Below are 26030 nucleotides of genomic sequence, written 5' to 3'. Positions count from 1 at the left end.
CCGGACTGAAGCACCTAGTAACACTCGGCCACAGCGGCCGGCTGTTTTCTAGCATACTTCGACGTTTTCCTTTGAGCACTTCAGAAAATTTGTGGACCTATACAATTTTGCAAAATTCTTAAGCTCTATACATATTTATAAACAGAATATAGATTTTTGTATTATTCAATGAGGAAAATACTACGACATTCGTCTCAACTGCTTCTACATGTTTCTCATTGAGGATTTTTTTATCACCAAGAGCACACACATCGATCTGTATTTGAAAATACAGCATGCGACATTTCGTATAGTACTGTGGTTAAGGTGGAACCACCTATCTTAATTTTAAGGCCATTCTAACGCTATTTCTTGAGACATTGACAGCGTGTTCACAGAATATTGTGTTACAATCTCAGATGTGTTACAGTGTTGAGTTAGTGTATGAAATGTAAGGCATTATTTCTTTTATCGCGAAAGATAAAAATTAAATACGGTATTGACAATTGATAAAGTAATAAAATTCGGATTAATTACCTGCTAGGCAAGAAAATTACAGGGAAAACTAAATTGAGTTGTTGGAGCAAAAAATATTACTTGCAACAATATGTCAAACATTGCTTCACTTCCCAGAAAACATAACTCTGATACACTCTTAAATCCTGTCGAGTAACTGAACGCGACACATGGATTTCACAGCGTTTGCAACGAAATTGTTAGAAACTAATAAAATGATTAATATTATTTATTTAGACTGTTTCTTAATCTTGGTAAGCAATATCTAATCACTATGACTTGTCGTGTCTGCTGAACTACTGTCAATTTAGGAATTTTTTCAGCATACGCCTTGGTCAATTACAAAATGATGAATGCTGTGTTTACGTTCCAGGTCTGTTCCAGAAGGTTATTTCCGAGAGTGGTGTAGCATCGGCAACTTGGGCGGTCAGAAGACCGGGTTTGGACAAGGCTCGCAAAGTGGCAGCCCTGCTTGGATGCCCTACAGAACCAAACACCGCGTTGGTCGAATGCCTGCGGGGCGTCGATGCGTTCAACCTCACCACTACACTGTTGCACTTCATTGTCAGTACTTGCAGATTTTTATCAATCTGAACATGAGAGCACAAGCTCCAAAAACAAAGTGGAATTCTTAGAAGTAGTACTGGACATAAGGTGAAATTATATGTTTCTTTTAAATGCACTACATTAGTCATTAAATCGTGAAGGAAGGACATGTTACGCATCTCATGCCACGGAACGTAGCACTAAACTGCACCCAGCTGCTGATGCAGACAGTTTGCTCTTGCATATTGAGACCCGACTTCAGAACATTTTGCAAGCATACTATATATTTGTCAGAAGTTAGGCAAGCAGGTTGTCTGTGTTGGCATGGGATATGCTGCGGTCGTAAAGTTGAACTTATTTATCTCATATAAGTATCTATGATTGGTAAGAAAATACCACCAAGTTGCATGAAATGGGAACATTAAAGAAATCTTTTAAGCTGAGAAAAATTAGTGGGAGAGTAAATGTTGCTGTTACGTAAGCTGAGGCAACTAAAGACTCTGAACAAAGAAACAAGTTAGTCACTCCCAGAATACATCATGAAAAAAAAAGTAATATCGCCTCTGTTCTTGATAACAGCCTGTATTCGGCAAAGAAGTGACTCCACAAGTTTCTCGGGTATTCCTCACCCAGCACAAGCCACTCATTGATGACTGAGGTACCAAATCGTGGAAATTATTTGCGTCTGAATAGCAGCGGGCGATTTTTCGGGAAAAGTGAGGTGTGATAAGGTGCCTAACTGTTCGACAAACTAGCAGCACACACTGAGGTGACAAAAGCCATTGCATACTTGGTAATATCGTGACGGATCTCCTTGTACCATGCATAGTGCAGCAGCTCGACGTTCCATGGACTAAATAAGTCGTCGGAAGTCCCCTGCAGAAATATTGTGTCATGCTGCCTCTATAGCCGTCTATACTTGCGAATTTGTTGCCGGTTCAGGATTTTGTTCACTAGCTGACCTCTCCAGTATGTCCAACGACGTTCGATGGGATTTCTTTCTAGCGATCTGGCTGGCCAGATCATTCGCCCAAACTGTCCAGAATATTCTTCAAAAAATTTTCAAATGTGTGTGAATTCCTAAGGAGCCAAACAGATTAGGTCATCGATCCCTAGACTTAGACTCTACTTAAACTAACTGAAAGGAACCTATGCTAAGAACAACACACACACCCATGCCCGAACTCGAACTTCCTGCGGGAGCGGCCGCGCAGTCCGTGACATGACGCCTCAAACCGCACGGCTACTCTGCGCGGTAAATATTCTTCAGGCCAATCGCGAACAGCTGTGCCCCCAGAGACATGGTGCATTGTTAACTATAAAAATTCCATAATTGTTCTGGAACTTGAAGTTCATGAATGGCTGCAAATGGCCTCAAAGTAACCGAAAATAACCAATTCCAGTCAATGAACCGTTCGGTTGGTCCAGAGAAGCCAGTGACTTCCATGTAAACACAGCCTCCACCATTACGGAGCTAAAGGTAGCTTGATCAGTGCTTTGTTGACAACTTGGGCCCATGGCTTCGTGGTGTCTCCACCACACTCGAAACCAGCCGTCAGCTCTTACCAACTGAAATCGAGACTCACCTGACCAGACCACGGTTTGCTAATCTCCTAGGGTCCAACTGATAAGGTCACTAACACAGGACAGACGTTACAGGCAATATCGTATTGTTAGCAAAGGCACCCGAGTAGGCCATCTACTACCATAAGCCATTAACGCCAAATTTCGCCGCTCTCTCCTAACAGAAACGTTGATTTCTGCGGTTGTCACGCTGTGTTGCTTGACTGTTAAAATTGACGACTGTAAACAAACGCCGCTGCTTTCGGTCGTTAAGTGAAGACCGTCGACCATTGTTTGTCCGTGCTGAGAGGTAACGCCTGAAATTCGGTATTCTCGGCGCACCCTTTGACACTGTGGACCACAGAATACTAAATTCCCTAACGATTACCGGGAAGAAATGACCCATGCGTCTTTTCCAACTTCCACTCCGCATTCAAAGTCTTTTAATTTATGTTGTGGGGCTATAATCACGTCGGACCCTTTTCACTTGTATCACCTGAGTAAAAATGACACGTCCGCCAACGCAGTGCACTTGTGTACACGATACTGTCGCCAACTGTATACAAGCCTACCACTGTCCCATGAATTTGTCACCTCAGTGTGTGCGTGCAGCCTGTTAACACGGCTATTGTCTTCTGGTAAATCTGGAGTGTCCACAGCACGCTAACCATCAAGATATATCAGAAAAGAGCAATTCCTGCTCACCAATAATAATGGAATAAACGTACTCGCCATTTTCGCGGTAACATGCATGAATGGGTCCAAGTTAGTCTAGGACAAACAGTCCCGAAGTACAATAACACATGGTTACAATTAAAGTGCAGCTACTCACGGAGGTCAGTGTAGGCTGTAATTACCGTACGGCAGCGAAATTTGCTAGATATGTTAATGCGCTAATGTGGAACCGACTTACACTGTGAAAAAATTAGTTCCAATTCTGGCTATCAGATGCAAATCTGGCGCTGTATGTAATGGATCCTGAACGGAACATGAGCAGAAAACGTCAAACGAGTAAGAAAGGCATAATGTTGATTTTTACTGTCAAGCGCTACTTACACAATTTGTTCACTATGAGCACCATAGACGTCGACAAGATGCTGCATCCGTAAAATGATGTGATTAAAAGGTGCTCGCAGTATTTCCTGCGGAATCTGACCAACGTGTTTCTGTATGCTGGCCTTTAGATCAGATATAGACCGAACGTGTCCCTGGTGAACGCGTTCTTTTAAACAGACTAAGAACCAAGCCACATGGATTCAGGTGACCTTGCAGGCCACACATCAGGAAAACCTCTGGAGATAACACATTCGTGGAAAGTTACATCAAACAGCAGATCTTTCTCTGGGCGAGCAACGTGAGGCATTGCCCCATCTTGCTTGAAAACATTGGTTTCCACACAGTTGCGCTGTTCCAAAGCAGCAATCATATGCTGTACATGGAGGTCTCGATGACAGGCAGGCGCCACGGTACACTCGACAGGCCCTCTGGGTGTACTATATGCTGGACCGAGAATAAAGTGCTTGTGAATCCACACCATATAGTCAATGCGAGTGCAATGACTCTTCATGCACAACACGATTTTCAGCAGCACTCCAGATTCGGCAGTTGTTTGTATTCGCTGCATCCGGTACTGCAAAATGTGCCTCATCACACCACAAAATACTGCTCATACACTTGTCGTCGACTTAGATCCGTGCCAGAGAGCAAGAGCAAATTCGTAACACTGCTGCGGATCACGAGGTCTCAGTTGCTGCACCGTGTAGATCCTGTACGGGTGCCAGTGTAATATATACCGCAAAACTGTCCATACTCTTGAGCATGGGATGGAAAATTCTCGTGACACTGCACGAACACTAGCACTACACGAGGTATATGCTGCGTGGCCAGTTACATCAACAGCAAACTCGTCAACAACTTCCACCAGGATAGGACGCCTACCTCTTCTAGGTGCCACACCAAGCTTACAAATGTCTTCGAGTTTCATTACATCTCCTTTAAATAATTTAATGACTTCGGCCCTCCCCTCATATCTTTCAGTCGGCGACACTCTCGCAATGCAGTATTGTGAATGCTGCCGTTCATATAAAACAGTTTCACTAACAGCACACGGTCTCTCTTCTCAACAACCATCCTGCTCAGTCACATTACGGCTTGTCAAATAGCGTGGATGTCACACCGTCGTACATCGCCAGATTTGCACCTGGTGGTCACAATCGGAACTAATTCCCTTTTCAGCGTAGATCTTTTCCGCATTAACGCATTAGTATGTCTACCGAGGGTTAAGCGCATTATTGGCCCTTCGGTGTACTCGACGCCTTATTTGAAACAAGAGAAAATCGTCACTTGACGATCAACAGTATACGCCTCCAGTCAGCTGTTACCCCGTTTGTGCGTTGTTTGGCCCATTGACGAGGTGCAGTGTTACGCACCGCAGTGGGTAATGGCCTGTTGCGCGGTACACAATCATACTGGGCGAGATTCTCTACAGCTCCCGAAGTTAACATTCTACCATAATTCACAGGAAGATATGAATTCATCGATGGATTCTATGGATATCTGCGTATCGACCTTTATATCTGCTCTTAAAATAGTAACGTCTAACTGAAACATTTATGAAGTTCAATAAATTGTGGACCAGATTAGGTAATTTAGCCGAAATTTCGAACGATATAAATTTTAAACTGCATTTATTGCATTTAGCATGAATTTGAGCAACCACTGTATACCAGGATGCTCCGTCTAGATAAAAGCAGGAGCGCAGTAAAATACCAACGAGAAGGTACGCTGAATAATGTTCACTGACTAAAATTGCACCACTAACTTACGGAAATTTCGTTCAAGGTCCATAGCCCATTTCCTGTGATCAAACTAACTTTGTTGTTCGTAAGACCTATTCACTCTTCAACATAACTATCGATTTTTATCAAGACCCATGCGACACTAACTCCGAAAGGTTTATAAAACTCGAAGAACTCTAGAGTATTGACAACAGTACTGAACGCTACTTCATCACCGTCCAAACTTACGTACGACACTGACCGCTTCTGCTGATCCCACCAAGCAATTCGGCTGCCTTTATAAGACTCACTGCACTCAACCTTAGAAGGTACGTGACTACGTGCCGTTCCACCTCCCTGCTTTCTAACGTCTGAAATCTGCTTCAGCACGCTTACACTATTTGTTAAAATGGAGTGTCTTCACAAGTTTACAGGCAGTGGTGCACAGGCGCTATCAAGACAAAAAATAGAAAAAAACCGTCTAGTTGTTTAATTCTATGTTAATTGGTATTTGATATCGACTGTTTTCATAGTAGCGTATAATATAAAAGATACATGAAGGCTAAATCACTTTAATACACGTATGTATAGTGTCTTTGACATAGGAAATAATGTCCTTTTTGTGTTAGTGTTAAAATGGTGATATCTCTCACTATCCTCTCGTGATTTGTGTATCTATATTTAATCTTACTATGTATAACATTTTCTCAATAAATGGGCTTTATTCGTCCATTTAAACGGTACCGCAACACTGTTGTGCTTCTAGCTTGACGTACTTTCAGGTGTCAATATGTATCGTACTGCTACGTGATTATCAACTAACGAATGGCTTAATTTTTGTTGTTGCGATCTTCATATAGAAGACTGGTTTGAAATCGCACTCCATGTGACTCTATTCTGTGTAAGTCTTTTTATCTCCGAATAACTAATGTGAACTACATCCTTGTGAACCTGCTTATTATATTCATTTCTTGGTCTCCCTCCTTGGACAATGTCCATTTCGCTCAACAGCTCTTCCATGCCATTTGTTTTCTCTGACAGAATTATAGTTTCGTCTAAAATCTTTAGAGTCTTTATTTCTTCTCCCTGATCATTATTTTTTTATCCGATTTTTGCTTGGGTTTTCTTCACTGCTTGCCCAAGGTACAGGTTGAACAACATCAAGGATAGGCTTCAATCCTGTCTCACGACATTCCCTTTCAAGCCTCTCGCCTTTTATAGCCGCAGTCTGGTTTCTGCACAAGTTGTAAATAACCTTTCGCTCAGTACATTTTACCCCGCTGCATCTATCATTGAAAATACTCTATTTCGCTCAAAATTGCCAATATTTTCTCTAAATCTAAAAATGCTATAAACGTAAGTCTGCCTTTCCTTAACGTAAGGGAAGTCTTAGGGTAAGTATTGTCTCACATGTTTCTACATTTCTCCGGAATCCAAACTGATCTTCCTCGAGGTTTGCTTCTACCAGTTCCTCCATTCTTCTGTAAAGTATTAGTGTCAGTGTTTTGCAATCGTGACTTAAGGCGATAGGTAGTATTCACACCTGTCAGCACCTACTTTCTTTGCAATTTGAATTATTATGATCGTCTTGAAGGCTGAGGGTATTTCACCTGTCTCTTACATCTTGCACAATAGGTGGAATAGTTTTGTCGCGACTTTGTCTTACAAGGATATCAGTAGTTCCGATGCAATGTCTTCCATTCCAGGGCACTTCTTTCGACATAGGTCGGTCAGTGATTTGTCAAATTCTTCTCGCGGTATCGTATGCCTCATCTTCATTTACAACCTCTTAACTTCCTGTATTATTCTTTTCAAGCTTATTTCTCTAGTATATCCCCTCTATGTAATCCTTCCACGTCTTAGCCTTCCGTTGTTTTATAAGTACTGTCAGCCTCTGTAGCTGAGTGGTCAGCCTGTTGAATGTCATGCGAGGGGGCCGCGTTCGATTCCCTGCTCGGGAGTTCGCCGAAGTGGCGTCAGATAGAAGCTCCTTCCAGGTCATCCGCGCTTCCTTCTTTCCGCTGGGGTCCACTGCCACACTTTTTTGTCAATCAGCTGTCGTCCATCCTTTTCAAAAGTCCATGCGATTTTACACATTTCGTCTTTAAGATATTTGTTATTGATTTATCGACAGCCACTGCCTCTTTTACGTTGGTATTTGGTACAGGGTCTAGCTTGGAGATGACGCAACTTCGACTCCAAAAGTCCATCTCCAGTGTAAGCATTTTTGCTGAGGTTTGTTTATTCCCCACGTTTCTGCTCCGTATGTAGCAATGTTTTTAACAACTGATCGTTATATGGCCTGTTTGGTTCTTTTTCTTATTTGTTTACTCCAAACGCCTAAGTTCAGTTGTCGTATGGATCTCATCCCTGTCCTATGTCATTATATATACCGTCTTCACCTTTTCCGTTTGATGGCATGATAACTCCCAGGTACTAAAAATGCTTACTTCCACTGATCTTACTGGCTCCAACCTCCAGATTTTCTACGTAATTGCCAGCTTTCATATACCGTTTTTCTCGTACTTATTGTGAGGCCCCATATTTCATATTCTTTTAATTTCCAAAGCATCCTGATATCCTGTTCCGATGATCCGGTCGTCAGCGAAAGAAGGTTGTACAAGATTTCATCTCCCACAGGGACTCTCATGCCTCCACATCTGTTCCTGAAGGCTTTGAGTGCGTCCTCCACACGGATTTTAAATATCGTCGGTGCGACAGTACAACCTTGCCATAGCCATTTTATAACAGAAAACTCCAGTGGCACTGAATTTCCTACTTCGATGGTACTCACACAGTCCGTATTGAACCTCTTAAGTGCTTTGATGCAAACAGTTGTCTCGGAACTGTTCTTTATACTTGTCCATAGATTGTTTTGAGGTACCGTAACATGGACCTTCTGCAAATTCACGAAGACTAAATGTATCTGTATCCCGCTGTCAGTTATCTTCTACATTACATTCCGTAATGTGAATATTCCGTCAATACATGAGCACCCTGGTCTAAAACCGTTCAGTTCTTCAGATACTATAGCCTCCATCTCTGTGCTTCCTTATAAGATTCTCTCGTATAATCACGCAACTGAAGGCATTACATACCCCGGTAATTTCCACAGTCCGGTCTACTCTCTTTCTTATTAATTGAAGTGATACTAAATTTTTTACATTGACTGGGTATGGTATCCCCTTAGAAACACTTACTGTACAATTGGACCAAGGTTTTCACATACAACCATAGGAACTGCTTTTATTAATTTTATATTCATGTCATCCAAATCTGGTGATTTCCCATTTTTCTATATCGCAGAGCTTTGCAAATTTCTTGTGAGGTTATCTTTCGTGCACACATACGGATGTACGTCTTCTTACGTCAAATTTTACATTTATTATACAAAATCCTTTATCTTATTCGTGGGCAGGGCTTGGTAACACTTCATTCACTTTTTCATCATTATTAGAATAATCCCAGCACTGTCTATATCTTCAGCTCTCACCATCCTCAGTTTCTTCCGCGCTCTGTTTGCTCTGGTATCACCTACGTTTCCTTCTGTCCCCTTAATACTTTCTGCCACGCCTTTTTTTAACTTTGGTAATGGCCTTTTGCCCTTCTTTCGATTTAGCTCCATATATTTTATGGCTTTCATCAAGCGGAGCGCTCAGTCACTTATTATAAGCCTCCTCTTTCATTTACATCAGTTTCGCTTGTTTCTCATTCCACCATATATTCCTCCTGTCTTCTCCCCCAGAGCTTCGACGAACGCCTCGTATATCCATGCTTTAACAAACTGATACAAATTTCTTACAGTATCATTTTTGATATCTGAAGCTTTGGCTGACACACTAAGTTGACAGAGGAAGCGAATCGAATCCTTCTGCAAACTTAACAGACGACTTAACACTTGCCCACTCTTCACCTACTATTTCTTTCCATCTAAAGGGAAAAATAGATCCCTAAAATTAGCAAGCAATGGTCTGACCCACGTTCGGGGCCCCGCAAGCTCTCACGTCCTTAATAAACAACCTTGTTTTTTGCCCTTTTATCAGTCTGTTATTGATTTTGACTTACGAGTCGGTTGTTGCCACGTATATCATCGATGTATTACCTTGTGACGAAACCATCCATTATCTTAAGCATTTTGCTGAAATAAGTCTATCAGCCTATCACCACGGCATTTATAACATTTTTCCCATGCTGACCAACAATGGGATTCTCCTCTCAGAATGTGCATTCAAGTTAAAAAAAACGGTGCACAAGTTCGTAGCGTTTTTGTTTATCACGATTGTGCTCCGGTTGCTATGGATTTATGTATAAATTATCATTTTTGTCTGTAGTTTACTGTTGCTATTTGCGTTTACGTATTGAAATTTTGTCATTCGGAGAGAGTGTGCAGCTGTGGATTCTAGAAAATGGAGTGCTAAGTGGAGAAATTAGAACGTTTCCGACAGATTCTTCTGTTTGAGATCAGTATAGGGATAAAAGCAGCGGGGAAAGCCAGAAACATTAGCGCCGTGTACAAGGATAATGACGTTGGACAGAGCATGACAAGAAAATATTTTTCTATTTAGTGGAGGACTCTCCGCGTTCAGGAAAACCTTTGGGGTTTGAGAAAGATCGTTTGAACACATTAATTCCAATTATCCACTCCTGTGTACTCGAAAACTGGCAGATGTGATAAACTCTGATCGTGCTACATCTGCATGCAACGAGGAAGGTTCTAAAATCGGCTCTCCGGGTGCCACATGCTCTACTACAAAATCACAAAAATCAGCGGGCGGTTATATGTGCATCTCTGCTTGCTCGTCCTCAATTGTCTCGCGAACAACACCGATCTTTCCTATTGTGTATCGTTACTGGTGACGATAAATGGTGTATTTATGCTAACATAAGAAAAAAAGAAAGAAATGGTCGAGCCCAAACAAAGCAGCAACTTCCCGTACAAAGACAAGAGTGCATCCATAAACGCTAATATTTTACGTCCGGTGGAAGAGCGAAGGGGTGATGCGCTATAAATTGTTCCACCGAAGCGTAACCATCAATGCCGACATTTATTGTCAATGACTGAAAGGTCTTCCAGACGCAATCCAAGAACAACGATTGAGTGAAATGATGTTACCCCATGATAATGCCCACTCGCATTCTGCTAAACTGACAAGAAACACTATACGGGATTTGAGTTGGGAATTATATATCTGCATCTACATGCATACTCTGCAAATCACATTTAAGTGCCTGGCAGAGGTTTCATCGAACCACCTTCACAATAATTTTCTATTTTTCCAGTCTCGTATAGCGTGCGGAAAGAACGAGCACCTATATCTTTCCGTACGAGCTCTGATATCGTGGTGATCGTCTCTCCCTATGTAGGTCGGTGTCAAAAAAATACTTGCGCATTCGGAGGAGAAAGTTGGTGATTCGAATTTCGTGAGAACTTTTTTTAAATGATGTCCAGCCCAAATCCTGTATCATTTCAGTGACACACTCTCCATATTTTGAGGTAATACAAAACGTGCTGCCCCTCTTTGTACTTTTTCGATGTACTCCGTCAGTCCTATCTGGTAAGTATCCCACATCGCGCAGCAGTATTCTAAAAAAGGACTGACAAGCGTAGTGCAGCCAGTTTCCTTAGTAGATCTGTTACATTTTCTAAGTGTCCTGCCAATAAAACACTGTCTCTGGTTAGCCTACTACACAACATTTTCTATATGTTGCTTCGAATTTAAGTTGTTCGTAATTGTGATTGCTAGGTATTTAGCTGAATTTCCGGCCTTTAGATTTGATTGATTTGTCGTGTGGCCCAGTTTAACGAATTCCTTTTAGCACTCATGTGGATGAACTCTCACTTGTCGTTGTTTAGGATCACCTGCCGATTTTCTCACTATTCACATATCTTCTCCAAAACGTTTCTCAGTTTGTTTTGATCTACTGATGACTTTATTAGTCGATAAATGAGAGCATCATCTGTAAACAACCGAAGACTGCTGCTCAGATTGTCTCCCAAATCGTTTATATAGATAAGGAACAGCAAAGGGCCTATAAAACTACCTTGGGAACGCCAGAAATCACTTCTGTTTTACTCGATGACTTTCCGTCAGTTACTACGAACTGAGACCTCTCTGACAGGAAATCACAAATCCAGTCACATAACTGAGACGATATTCCATAAACAAGCAATTTCACTGCAATCCGCTTGCGTGGTACAGTGTTAAAAGCATTTCAGAAATCCAGGAACACGGAATCGATCTGAAATTCCTTGTCAATAGTAGGCAACACTTCATGCGAATAAAGAGTTAGTTACGTTTCACAAGAACGATGTTTTCTAAACCCATGTTGACTGTGTTTTAATAGCCCGTTTTCTTGTAGGTGATTTATAGTGTTCGAACACAATATATGTTCCAGAATCCTGCTGCATATCGAGGTTAATGATATGGGCCTGTAATTAAGTGGATTACTCCTACTACTTTTCTTGAATATTGGTGTGGTCTGTGGAGCTTTCCAGTCTTTGGATACGGATCTTTGCTCTAGTGAACCGTTTATATGATTGTTAAGTACGGAGCTAATGCATCAGCATACTCTAAAAGGAACCTAATTGGTAAACAGTCTGGATCAGAAGACTTGCTTTTATTAAGTGATTTACGTTGCTTCACAACTCTGAGGATATTTACTTCTACGTTACTCATGTCGGCAGCTGTTCTTGATTCGAATTCTGAAATATTTACTTCGTCTTCTTTTGTGAACGCATTCCACACCAACATCATTCACACGATGTTGTACCATCAGATTTTCGCTTTTTCCGTTCTCTGTACAACAAGTTTCAAGGAATTTCCTTTCCGGATGAAAATGCTGTCCGAACATGACTCGACGAGTTCTTCACCTCAAAACAATGTAATTTCTACCGTGAGAATCTACAAGTTACCCCAGCGTTGGCAGAAGCCGATGGTGAAAGAGAATATATTACTGATGGCTAAAGTCCCTGTTAGTTGTCTCTGTTGTGTTTACTAAACTTATGGAAAAACGTTACGAACTTATACACCAACCCAAGAAAATTTCTTTTCGACCACTTACCATCTCTAGCGATCCCGTCAATTCCCCACAAAAAATTTTCCTTTTCCTCCATCTTGACGACGTCGTCTGGCACATACACTACCGTGGTAAAGACATGCGGTGGGACGGGATCGGTCGTCTGCGTTTCTGTTAACGCTATCATTCAGTCCACCTACCTCGACAGGATTCTTGCTGATGTCTCTTTACTCTGTATTAGCAGATACGTGCTAGACAGTGTAAAGCAGCGTTGATGAAACCACCACCCAATACCTACCACACAGAGGCTGCGTGAGTCTAGTTGAAAGTCAGTTCCTGAAAGCTCATGATTAAAAAAATCGGGCGTTCGGGATCTTCAGTCTACTTGCAGAAAAGCTTTTAAAATTAGATGAACTCTGCTTTTTATTCATATTGAAACACATGAAATGGCTATAATCTCCGTATTTAACACGGTAAAACGTTATCATTCTGTGTTCACTGTCTGTATAACAAATATTCACTCGAAAAGCAGCCAGAATTTTAGTAAGTCCAACCCGACTAATTTTCACTTTCTGTCAGTCACAGACCCTCAACTACTAGCGAGTTAGACATTCAGTCGTTTCAAAGGTCTTCTTGGTAAAAGGTGCTAGCGAAAATATTCCGTACAGAGCACGAAACACGCCACGCGGAGTTGTTACTGCGGCCAGAAAGTTCCTACGCTCATATCTCTCAAACTATTTAACTTAGAAACACCACACTTTCATTAAAATGTTCATAACTCCAGTCGGCCGGCCGGAGTGGCCGTGCGGTTCTAGGCGCTACAGTCTGAAGCCGGGCGACCGCTACGATCGCAGGTTCGAATCCTGCCTCGGGCATGGATGTGTGTGATGTCCTTAGGTTAGTTAGGTTTAATTAGTTCTATGTTCTAGGCGACTAATGACCTCAGAAGTTAAGTCGCATAGTGCTCAGAGCCATTTTGAACCATAACTCCAGTCGCTTCAGTCACGATATGTTCGAACCGAAGTTAGCTCACTATTTCCTCATCCTACAGAGTATTTTTAAGGAGCGATCTGACATTGTGTTATGCGTAGACAGGCTAGCAAGCGAATCTTCTCGAGGTACTCCCTGTATGCCCACTCCTCTTTACGCGCGGTAACAGCTTAATTCTGATAGGCTGTTGATCTAAACGACCAATTAGAACGTTCCTTCCAGATCATTCTCGCGTCAAATCTTGCCTTACCCAGTCACTAATTTGATGGTAATTAATGTCAGCAAAACTTCAAATTCTTGTATTTTGTTTAATCAAAAGAAACGAAGTACGAAATTCAAACTGATAAATAAACTTGTTCCACCTCTAACTCCCATTCTGGCTGCTTTTATACAAAAGCAAGCACACACCGACATAAGTCACCTGAATCATGGTTGCAACGCAACTTTCCCACGGTTCGTTTGTACAAGCTTTTACGAAAAAATTAAATATTACATTTTAACGTGTGACCCATGTACACTCAATCATTCTCACGCACTCACACGCAAAATATAATCAAATACCGATTTTTGGATTACATAATGAACAGTGACTAAAGTTTTAAAAAAACTGCCTCGAGTCATGAATCGGAAGTTCTTCCGTTACCACACATTCCACACTTTGTTTTAAACAAGTGTGGCGTTATCTTCCGTTAATGCGTTCGTTTATAGTCCCCATTTCGCCTTTATAACTCTGCCACAAGTCATTTCAAAATCTCCCATAATGTGGAGGTAAGTATGTGCCTCCACTTTACTTCTGAAAATAGTTTTCATATTGTTTTGACTGAAAAAAGAGATCTGTGCATACTTTTCCGTAGAATACTGCTGATGCGGTCAGTAATTCCAGAAACGAACGGTAACCCAACACAGCATAGTTGATACTTCGTTCAAATTTCCTGTCAGTGGACAAATTATCATAGCTGTTCGCCTTTATTGTCTTCTTTAAGAACTCCAACTCAATTACAATCTGTTAACTGTCACTGGTACGGAAGGCACGTGAAGGCAGACTTTTAAGCACAGTTTGCTTTTGGTTTGGGTGGTTGTGCCATATTCAAATTACCAGGCTTCCTATATATTCTGTGCCCCAGAGTGTTGTCCCATCTTTCTACCCAATGGCGATGGTCAGCAGATGGCAGCAACAGGAATTTTATACAACAATTCTAATTCTTCAACTTAGGTGCGGGGAAAATCCCTCTCTGTCCAATGACGGTGGTCCGCCGATAGTAAACACAGAAATTTACCCACTACTTCAGCATAAGTGCTTCAAAGCTCCCTTTTGTAAGACAACGAGACACTGCTCTTTGAGAGTGTTCAGCTAACCGTGAACAATGCAAGATGTTTAAGAAGGTCCCGATGTAAGGCCGAAACGACGATCGTGTAAAAGAAACATGACCCAGAAGAGTTTACCTTCGATTACAACGGCGATGAAAGCCTGTAGACTCACATAAGAAATATAATCCTTCACTTCTCCAGATGACTTTATAATACTATCAGTAGTGACAACGGACTTCGAGGAGCAGCTGAGCCGAATGTATTGCATTTTGAAAACAGGTGTTAAGATAAACATCAATGAAAGTAAATCAAGTAGTTGAATTAAATCAGGCAGTACTGTGGGAATTAGATTATAGAAGAGGTACTGAAACTAGCAGACGAGCTTTGCTGTTTGGGCAGCCAAATAGCTGAAGATAACCGAAGTAGAGAGGGTATAAGATACCAATGGAAGGTATTTGTCTGGCGTGTGACTTTGGCTGGGCGTGAAACGTCAACAACAAATAGGTCAGCAACGAAGAAAATGAAATCTTTAAAATCTACATCTACATGACCACTCTGCAATTCACATTTAAGTGCTTGGCAGAGGGTTCATCGAACCACAATCATACTATCTCTCTACCATTCCACTCCCGAACAGCGCGCGGGAAAAACGAACACCTAAACCTTTCTGTTCGAGCTCTGATTTCTCTTATTTTATTTTGATGATCATTCCTACTTATGTAGGTTGGGCTCAACAAAATGTTTTCGCATTCGGAAGAGAAAATTGGTGACTGAAATTTCGTAAATAGATCTCGCTGCGACGAAAAACGTCTTTGCTTTAATGACTTCCATCCCAACTCGCGTATCATATCTGCGACACTCTCTCCCCTATTACGTGATAATACAAAACGAGCTGCCCTTTTTTGCACCCTTTCGATGTCCTCCGTCAATCCCACCTGGTAAGGATCCCACACCTCGCAGCAATATTCTAACAGAGGACGAACGAGTGTAGTGTAAGCTGTCTCTTTAATGGACTTGTTGCATCTTCTAAGTGTCCTGCCAATGAAAACCTTTCACTCGCTTTCCCCACAATAATATCTATGTGGCCTTTCCAACTGAAGTTGTTCGTGATTTTAACACCCAGGTACTTAGTTGAATTGACAGCCTTGAGAACTGTACTATTTATCGAGTAATCGAATTCCAACGGATTTCTTTTGGAACTCATGTGGATCACCTCACACTTTTCGTTATTTAGCGTCAACTGCCACCTGCCACACCATATAGCAATCTTTTCTAAATCGCTTTGCAACTGATACTGGTCTTCGGATGACCTTACTAGACGGTAAATTACAGCATCATCTGCGAACAACCTAAGAGAACTGCTCAGATTGTCACCTAGGTCATTTATTTAGATCAGGAACATCAGAGGTCCCAGGACGCTTCCCTGGGGAACACCTGATATCACTTCAGTTTTACTCGATGATTTGCCGTCTATTACTATGAACTGCGACCTTCCTGACAGGAAATCACGAATCCAGTCGCACAACTGAGACGATACCCCATAGGCCCGCAACTTGATTAAAAGTCGCTTGTGAGGAACGGTGTCAAAAGCTTTCTGGAAATCCAGAAATACGGAATCAACCTGAGATCCCCTGTCGATAGCGGCCATTACTTCGTGCGAATAAAGAGCTAGCTGCTTTGCACAAGAACGATGTTTTCTGAAACCATGCTGATTACGTATCAATAGATCGTTCCCTTCGAGGTGATTCATAATGTTTGAATACAGTACATGCTCCAAAACCCTACTGCAAACCGACGTCAATGATATAGGTCTGTAGTTCGATGGATTGCTCCTACTACCCTTCTTAAATACTGGTGCGACCTGCGCAATTTTCCAATCTGTAGGTACAGATCTATCGGTGAGCGAGCGGTTGTATATGATTGCTAAGTAGGGAGCTATTGTATCAGCGTAATCTAAAAGGAACCTAGTCGGTATACAATCTGGACCTGAAGACTTGCCCGTATCAAGCGATTTGAGTTGCTCCGCAACCCCTAAGGTATCTACTTCTAAGAAACTCATGCTAGCAGCTGTTCGTGTTTCAAATTCTGGAATATTCCATTCGTCTTCCCTGGTGAAGGAATTTCGGTAAACTGCGTTCAATAACTCCGCTTTAGTGGCACAGTCGTCGGTAACAGTACCATCGGCACTGCACAGCGAAGGTATTGACTGCGTCTTGCCGCTTGTGTACTTTACATAGGACCAGAATTTCTTCAAGCAATTTCGAGACAATGTTTCGTTTTGGAACCTATTAAAGGCATCTGGCATTGAAGTCCGTGCCAAATTTCGCGCGTCTGTATATTTTAGCCAGTCTTCGGGATTTCGCGTTCTTCTGAAATTCGCATGCTTTTTCCGTTGCCTCTGCAACAGCGTTCGGACTTGTTTTGTGTACCATGGGGGATCAGTTCCATCTCTTACCAATTTATGAGGTATGAATCTCTCAATTGCTGTTGCTACTATGTCTTTGAATTTCAGCCACATCTCGTCTACATTTGCAAAGTTAGTTCGGAAGGAATGGAGATTATCTCTGAGGAAGGCTTCTAGTGACGCTTTATCCGCTTTTTTAAATAAAATTATTTTGTGCTTGTTTCTGGTAGATTTGGAAGAAACGGTATTGAGCCTAGCTACAACGACCTTGTGATCACTAATCCCTGTATCGGTCATGATGCTCTCTATTAGCTCTGGATTGTTTGTGGCTAAGAGGTCAAGTGTGTTTTCGCAACCATTTACAATTCGCGTGGGTTCGTGGACTAACTGCTCGAAATAATTTTCGTTGAAAGCATTTAGGACAACCTCGGAAGATGTTTTCTGCCTACCACCGGTTTTGAACAAGTATTTTTGCGAACGTATCGAGGGAAGGTTGAAGTTCCCACGAACTATAACCGTATGAGTGGGGTATTTATTTCTTACGAGACTCAAATTTTCTCTGAACTGTTCAGCAACTATATCATCGGAGTCTGGGGGTAGGTAGAAGGAGCCAATTATTAACTCAGTTCGGCTGTTAAGTATAACTTCCACCCATACCAATTCGCACTGAGTATCGACTTCGACTTCACTACAAGAGAAAGTACTACTGACAGACACAAACACTCCACCACCAATCTGCCTAATCTATGTTTTCTGAACACCGTCTGAGACTTCGTAAAAATTTGTGCACAACTTATTTCAGGCTTTAGCCAGCTTTCTGTACCTATAACGATTTCATCTTCTGTGCTTTCTATTAGCGCTTATAGCTCAGGGACTTTCCCAGCACAACTACAACAATTTACGACTACAGTTCCGACTGTTCCTTGATCCAAGCACGTCCCTTATTTGCCATGTACACTTTGAAATTGCAGCCCACTCCGTTTTTTCCCGAGGCCTTCTAACCTAAAAGACCACCCAGTCCACGCCACACAGCCTCCGCTACCCGTGTAGCCGCCAGCTGAGTGTAGTGAACTCCTGACCTATTCGGCGGAACCCCGAGACCCCACCACCCTATGGCGCAAGTTAAGGAATCTGCAGCCAACACGGTCGCAAATCAGTCTGAGCCTCTGATTCAGACCCTCCACTCGGTTCTGCATCACAGGTCGGAAGTCGGTTCTGTCAACAATGCTGCAGATGGTGAGCTCTGCCTTCATCTCGTAAGCAAGACCGGCAGCCTTCACCAAATCAGATAGCCGCTGGAATCCAGAGAGAATCTCCTCAGATCCAAAGCGACACACGTCATTAGTGCCGACATGTGCCACCACCTGCAGCTGGCTGCACCCTGTGCTCTTCATGGCATCCGGAAGGACCCTTTCCACATCAGGAATGACTCCACCCGGAATGCACACGGAGTGCACACTGATTTCTTCCCCTCCTTAGCCGCCATATCCTTAAGGGGCCCTATTACGCGCCTAACATTGGAGCCCCCAACTACCAATAAGCCCACCCTCTGCGGTTGCCCGGACCTTGAAGGCTGAGAATGATAATCAGAAACAGGGCAGGCAGCTGCATCTGTCTCAGCCAGAGACAGTGCCTGAAACCTGTTTGTCAGATGCACCGGGGAGGCTTTCTGATCAGTCTCCGGGGACGTCTTTCGCTGCCTGCCACGCCTAGGAACGACCTCCCAATCGACCACAGGCGAGAGCTCAGCCCCACTGCGGGCAGCAACCATGGCAACCACAGCGGCAGACCGATCTGGGGACAGACGGGACGAGGTTGACATCCCCGTGATACCCAAGTCCGGCTCCTCACTGTGGTGCCCATTGGCAACAGCCTCAAGCTGCGCGACCGAAGTCAGCGCCGCTTGCAGCTGTGAGCGAAGGGATGCCAGCTCAGCCCTCATCCGAACACAGCAATCACAGTCCTTGTCCATTCTAATCGATGTTGAACAACAGTTACTGAAACACGAGTCCATGGCTACATAACGCAAGGGAAACACGCAAAGAATGTATGAACTAACCTGTATAAATGCCTAACGACTGCGCTACAATCTGCCTGAATTTACGATTACGGTAACTAAAACTCGAAATTACACCTCCTATACGAAACTCACACGCAATTTAAGTTAGAATCTACGAAGTAAACACTAAAGCGCGATGCTACAACTCTCAAATACTATAATACGCCCGAAATTTATGAATTAAACATTGTAAGTACCCAAAAACACGCAAAGAAATTAAGAATTAAACTATGTAACAAGTAAGTAAGCTAAGAGTATACGACTTGCTGCTGGCAGCTGCTTATCCAAAGGCGGCAGGGAGCACACTGTGGAGCATGTGGTGCTACAGAGGAATGCTGAAGACTATGTAAGTTGATCGAATATCTAATGTGATGATACTGAATCGTACCGGGTAAAAAATAAATTTCTGACAAAACTTCGTAAAACAAAGTATAGGTAGACATGACTTATTCAGAAGTACCATGGAATCTTCAACTCGGCAGTGGAAACTGAGGAAAAATCGTAAAGGGAGACCAAGACTAGTATTCAGCAATCAGGTTCAAATGGATTTTGGTTATGCTGGGATGAAGGGGCTTGCAGAGAATTCCCTAGCGTGTAGAACTGCGTCAAATCACTCTTGGACTGAAGACATAAACATCAACAACTCCACTTATAGAGTGTGTTACTCTAAAAAAAATTCACTGTAAACTAATCTTCAATACAATAGCATTCCTGGGTGATGTATAATGTGTCACTTCCCATTTACGTCTACTCGCTTTGACACTCAGACAAAAGTGTTTTGAAATTACTGTTGATTCATATTAAAAGAGATGTAGCATTTGGACTGGAAAGTTCTTCAAAATTGTTTTTCATTTTCATCCGTCTTTATTTCACAAACTCATCATGAAGAAATTTTTACATCTTCAAATCATATGAATCTGTATCATACATTATACCAGGAACTTGTCAATACGCTCATAATCAAGCTATGTCACGTTATGGATGAAGTTGTAAGCTGCTAAATAAATTTGGGAAGATATAATAGCTAAATTTTTTGACGAGTTCCTCTCCTGTCCTAACCTCCTCATCTCAGAGTAGTACTTGCAACCTACGTCCTCAATTATTTGCTTGACTTATTCCAATCTCTGTCTTCCTCTACAGTTTTTTCCCTCCACAGTTTTTGCCCTCTACAGCTCCCTCTACTACCATGAAAGTCATTCCCTCATGTCTTAGCGGATGTCCTATCATCCTGTCCCTTCTCCTTATTAGTATTTTCCATATATTCCTCTCCTCTCTGATTCTGCGCAGAACCTCCTCATTCCTTACCTTACCGGTCCACCAAATTTTCAACATTCGTCTATAGCGCCACATCTCAAATTCTCCGACTCCCTCCTGTTCCGTTTTTCCCACAGTCCATGTTTCACTACCATACAATGCTGTACTCCAGCGTACACTCTTAGAAATTTCTTCCTCAATAGACTTCTCTTGGCCAGGAATGCCCTTTTTGCCATTGCGAGTCTGCTTTTGATGTCCTCCTTGCTCCGTCCGTCATTGGTTATTTTACTGCGTAGGTAGCAGAATTTCTTAACTTCATCTACTTCGTGGTCATCAATCCTTATGTAAGTTTCTCGCTACTCTCATTTCTGCTACTTCTCATTACCTTCACTCTTTCTTTGATTTACTCTCAATCCATACTCTGTACTCATTGGACTGTTCATTCCGTTCAGCAGAGAATGTAATTCTTCTTCCCTTTCACTCAAGATAACAATGTCATCAGCGAATCGTGTTATTGATATCTTTTCACCTTGAATTTTAATCCCACTCCCGAACTTTTCTTTTATTTCCATCATTGCTTCCTCGATGTACAGCCTGAACAGTAGGGGCGAAAGGTTACATCCTTGTCTTACACCCTTTTTAATAAGAGCACTTCGTTTTCGGTTCTCCACTGTTTTTACTCACTCTTGCATGTTGTACATATTGTATATGACCCGTCTCTCCCTATAGCTTACCCCAACTTTTTTCAGAATTTCGAACATATTACACCATTTTACATTGTCGAATGCTTTTTCCAGGTCGACAAATCCTATGGCCGTGTCTTGATTTTTTTAGTCTTGCTTCAATTATTAACCGCAACCTCATAATTGCCTCTCTCGTGACTCTATCTTTCCTAAAGCCAAACTGATTGTCATCTAGCACATCCTCAATTTTCTTTTCCATTCTTCTACATATTATTCTTGTAAGTAACTAGGATTGTGTGATAATTCTCGCACTTGTCAGCTCATTCCGTCTTCGAAATTTTGTGAATGATGCTTTTTCGAATGTTAGCTGGAGTACCGCCAGATTCATACATAGTACACACCAAACTGTCGTTTTGTTACAACTTCCTCCAATTCTGATGGAATGTTATCTATCCCTTCTGCCCTATTTTATCTTGAAACATCCAAAGCTCTTTTAAATTCTGATACTAATATTGGATCCCCTGTTGTTGTTGTCGTTGTTGTGGACTTCAGTCCTGAGACTGGTTTGATGCAGCTTTCCAAGCTACTCTAACCTGTGCAAGCTTTTTCATCTCCCAGTACCTACTGCAGCCTACATCCTACTGAAACTGCTTACTGTATTCATCTCTTGGTCTCCCTCAACGATTTTTACCCTTCACGCTGCCCTCCAATACTAAATTGGTGATCCCTGGATGCCTCAGAACATGTCCTACCAACCGATCCCTTCATCTAGTCAACTTCTGCCACAAACTCCCCTTCTCCCCAATCCTATTCAGTACTTCCTCAATAGTTATGTGATCTGCCCACCCAATCTTCAGCATTCTTCTGTAGCACCGCATTTCGAAAGCTTCTATTCTCTTCTTGTCCATACTATTTATCGTCCATGTTTCACTTCCATACATGGTTACACTCCATACAAATACTTTAAGTAACGATTTCCTGACACTTAAATCTATACTCGATGTTAAAAAAATTTCTCTTCTTCAGAAATGCTTTCCTTGCCATTGCCAGTCTACATTTTATATCCTCTCTACTTCGACCATCATCAGTTGTTTTGTTCCCCAAATAGCCAAATTCCTTTACTACTTGAAGTGTCTCATTTCCTAATCTAATTCCTCAGCATCACCCGACTTAATTCGACTACATTCCATTATTTTCGTTTTGCTTTTGTTGATGTTCATCTTATATCCTCCATTCAAGAAACTGTCCATTCCGTTCAACTGCTCTTCCAAGTCCTTTGCTAGCCGGCCGGAGTGGCTGTGCCGTTCTAGGCGCTACAGTCTGGAGCCGAGCGACCGATACGGTCGCAGGTTCGAATCCTGCCTCGGGCATGGATGTTTGTGATGTCCTTAGGTTAGTTAGGTTTAATTACTTCTAAGTTCTAGGTGACTGATGACCTCAGAAATTAAGTCGTATAGTGCTCAGAGCCATTTGAACCAAATCCTTTGCTGTCTCTGACAGAATTACAATGTCGTCGGCGAACCTTAAAGTTTTTATTTCTTCTCCATGGATTTTAATACCTAATCCGAATTTTTCTTTTGTTTCCTTTACTGCTTGCTCAATATACAGATCGAATAACATCGGGGAGAGGCTACAATCCTGTCTCACTCCCTTCCCAACCACTGCTTCCCTTTCATGTCCTTCGACTCTTATAACTGCCATCTGGTTTCTTTACAAAATGTAAACAGCCTTTCGCTCCCTGTATTTTACCCCTGCCACCTTCAGAATTTGAAAGAGAGTATTCCAGTCAACAGCGTCAAAAGCTTTCTCTAAGTCTACAAATGCTAGAAACGTAGGTTTGCCTTTTCTTAATCTAGGTTCTACAATAAGTCGTAAGGTCAGTATTGCCTCACGTGTTCGCATATTTCTACGGAATCCAAAGTGAGTTTCCCCCAGCTCGGCTTCTACCAGTTTTCCATTCGTCTGTAAAGAATTCGCGTTAGTATTTTGCAGCCGTGACTTATTAAACTGGTAGTTCGGTAATTTTCACATCTGTCAACGCCTTCTTTCCTTGGTATTGGAATTGTGATATTCTTCTTGAAGTCTGAGGGTATTTCGCTTGTCTCATACCTTTTGCTAACCAGATGGTAGAGTTTTGTGAGGACTGGCTCTCCCAAGGCTGTCAGTAGTTCTAATGGAATTTTATCTACTCCCGGGGCCTTGTTTTGACTTAAGTCTTTCAGTGTTCTATCAAACTCTTCGCTCAGCATCATATCTCCCATTTTATCTTCATCTACATCCTCTTCCATTTCTATAACATTGCCCTCAAGTACATCGCCCTTGTATAGACCCTCTATATACTCCTTCCACGTTTCTGCTTTCCCTACTTTGCTTAGAACTGGGTTTCCATCTGAGCTCTTGATATTCATACAAGTGGTTCTCTTTTCTCCAAAGGTCTCTTTAATTTTCCTGTAGGCAGTATCTATCTTACCCCTAGTGAGATAAGACTCTACGTCCTTACATTTGTCCTCTTGCTGTGCCTGCTTAGCCAGTTTGCACTTCCTGTCGATCTCATTTTTGAGACGTTTGTATTCCTTTTTGTCTGCTTCATTTTCTGCATTTTTGTGTTTTCTCGTATAATCAATTAAATTCAGTGTCTCTTCTGTTACCCAAGGATTTCTACTAGCGCTCGTCTTTTTACCTACTTGATCCTCTGCTGCCTTCACTAATTCATTCCCCAAAGCTACCCATTCTTCTTCTACTATATTTCTTTCCCCCATTCCTGTCAATTGTTCCCTTACGCTCTCCCTGAAACTCTGTTCAACCTCTGGTTTAGTCAATTTATCCAGGTACCATCTCCTTAAATTCCCACCTTTTTGCAGTTTCTTCGGTTTTAATCTATAGTTCATAACCAATAGATTGTGGTCAGAGTCCACATCTGCCCCTGGAAGTGTCTTACAATTTAAAACCTGGTTCCTAAATCTCTGTCTTACCATTATATAATCTATCTGAAACCTGTCAGTATGTCCAGGCTTCTTCCATTTATACAACCTTCTTTTATGATTCTTGAACCAAGTGTTAGCTATGATTAAGTTGTGCTCTGTGCAAAATTCCACCAGGCGGCTTCCTTTTTCATTTCTTACCCCCAATCCATATTCACCTACTACGTTTCCTTCTCTTCCTTTTCCTACTATCGAATTCCAGTCACGCCTCCCTTCACTATCGGAATAATTTCTTTTATCTCATCATGCATTTCTTCAATTTCTTCGTCATCTGCAGAGCTAGTTGGCATATAGAATTGTACTACTGTCGTAGGCGTGGGCTTCGTGTCTATCTTGGCCACAACAATGCGTTCGCTGTGCTGTTTGTAGTAGCTTACCCGCACTCCTATTGTTTTATGCATTATTAAACCTACTGCTGGATTACCCCTACTTGATTTTGTATTTATAACTCTGTATTCACCTGACCAAAAGTCTTGTTCCTCCTGCCACCGAACTTCACTAATTCTAACTATATCCAACTTTAGCCTATCCATTTCCCTTTTTAAATTTTCTAACCTACCTGCGGGATTACGGGATCTGATATTCCACGCTCCGATCCGTAGAACGCCAGTTTTCTTTCTCCTGACAACGATGTCCTCCTGAGTAGTCCCCGCCCAGAGATCCGAATGGGGGACTATTTTAGCTCCGGAATATTTCACCCAAGAGGACGCCATCATCATTTATCCATACAGTAAAGCTGCATTCCCTCTGGGAAAATTACGGCCGTAGTTTCCCCTTGCTTTCAGCCGTTCGCAGTACCAGCACAGCAAGGCCGTTTTGGTTAGTGTTACAATGCCTGGTCAGTCAATCATCCAGACTGTTGCCCCTGCAACTACTGAAATGGCTGCTGTCCCTCTTCAGGAACTATACGTTTGTCTGGCCTCTCAACAGATACCCATCCGTTGTGGTTGCACCTAGGGTACGGCTATCTGTATTGCTGAGGCACGCAAGCTTCCCCACCATGGGCAAGGTCTATGGTTCGTGGGGAGAAAATGTGTTCCCATGCCGGGAATCGAACCCGGTCCTGTTGGGTGAAAGCCAGATATCCTAGCCACTACACCACATGGGATCCCCTATCTCTTCTAAACTTCGGGGTGCACTCAACCTCGTGATGCCAAATGAGGATCTACTAGGCCTAATAGTATCGGCTCAGGTCGAAGAAAACGTTCATAACGACCGAGAGAGCGGTTTGCTGACCACACACCCCTCCTATCCGTATCCTCAGCTGAGGATACACGGCGGTCGGCTGGTCCCGATGGGCCACTTGTGGCTTGAAGACGGAGTGCTTTTGTCTCTTCTAAACCGACTCCTGTTTCTTCTTCTATCACATCAGACAAATCTCCCCCCTCATAGAGGCTCTCAATGTTTTCTTTCCTCCTATCTGCTCTCTCCTCTGAATTTAACAGTTGCTTGAATTCCCGTTGCACTCCTCATGTTGTCACCCTTGTTTTTGATGTCATCGAAGAATATTTTGACTTTTCTGTATGCTGAATCTATCCTTCCGACAACCATTCCTTTTTCGATGTCTTCACATTTTTCCTGCAGCCATTGCATCTTAACTTCCCTGCACTTCCTATTTATTTCGTGCATCAGCGACTTGTATTTCTGTATTCATAAGTTTCCCAGAACATTTTTGTACTTCCTCCTTTTATCGATCAATTTAAGTATTTCTTCTGTTACCTATGGTTTCTTCGCAATTACCTTATTTGTACCTATGTTTCCCTTCCCAACTTCTGTGATGGCTCTTTTTAGAGATGTCCGTTCCTCTTCATTTGTACTGCCTACTGAGCTATTACTTATTGCTGTATCTTTGCCTTAGGAAACTTTACCCGTATCTCGCCATTCCTTAGTACTTCTTTATCCGACTCATTTGCTTGTTGATTCCTCCTGACTAATGTCTTAAACTTCAGCCTA

The 26030-nt window shown here is 42.2% G+C and overlaps 1 protein-coding gene across 2 annotated transcripts in view; it reads left to right on the top strand.

The window, feature by feature from the left end:
- Window positions 1–26030, top strand: part of LOC126474110 (esterase FE4-like) — a 111996-nt gene that overhangs the window by 33391 nt on the left and 52575 nt on the right. For both annotated transcript variants that reach the window (XM_050101536.1, XM_050101535.1), the window contains exon 5: window positions 869–1059. In XM_050101536.1, the coding sequence (XP_049957493.1) occupies window positions 869–1059 (191 nt within the window). The remainder of the gene's footprint in view (window positions 1–868; window positions 1060–26030) is intronic.

This window comes from Schistocerca serialis, chromosome 4 (genome assembly GCF_023864345.2).
Source record: "Schistocerca serialis cubense isolate TAMUIC-IGC-003099 chromosome 4, iqSchSeri2.2, whole genome shotgun sequence".
Classification (NCBI taxonomy): Eukaryota; Metazoa; Arthropoda; class Insecta; order Orthoptera; family Acrididae; genus Schistocerca; species Schistocerca serialis.
Note: the sequence above shows the minus strand (reverse complement) of the source record. Positions and strands in the feature narration are given on the sequence as shown.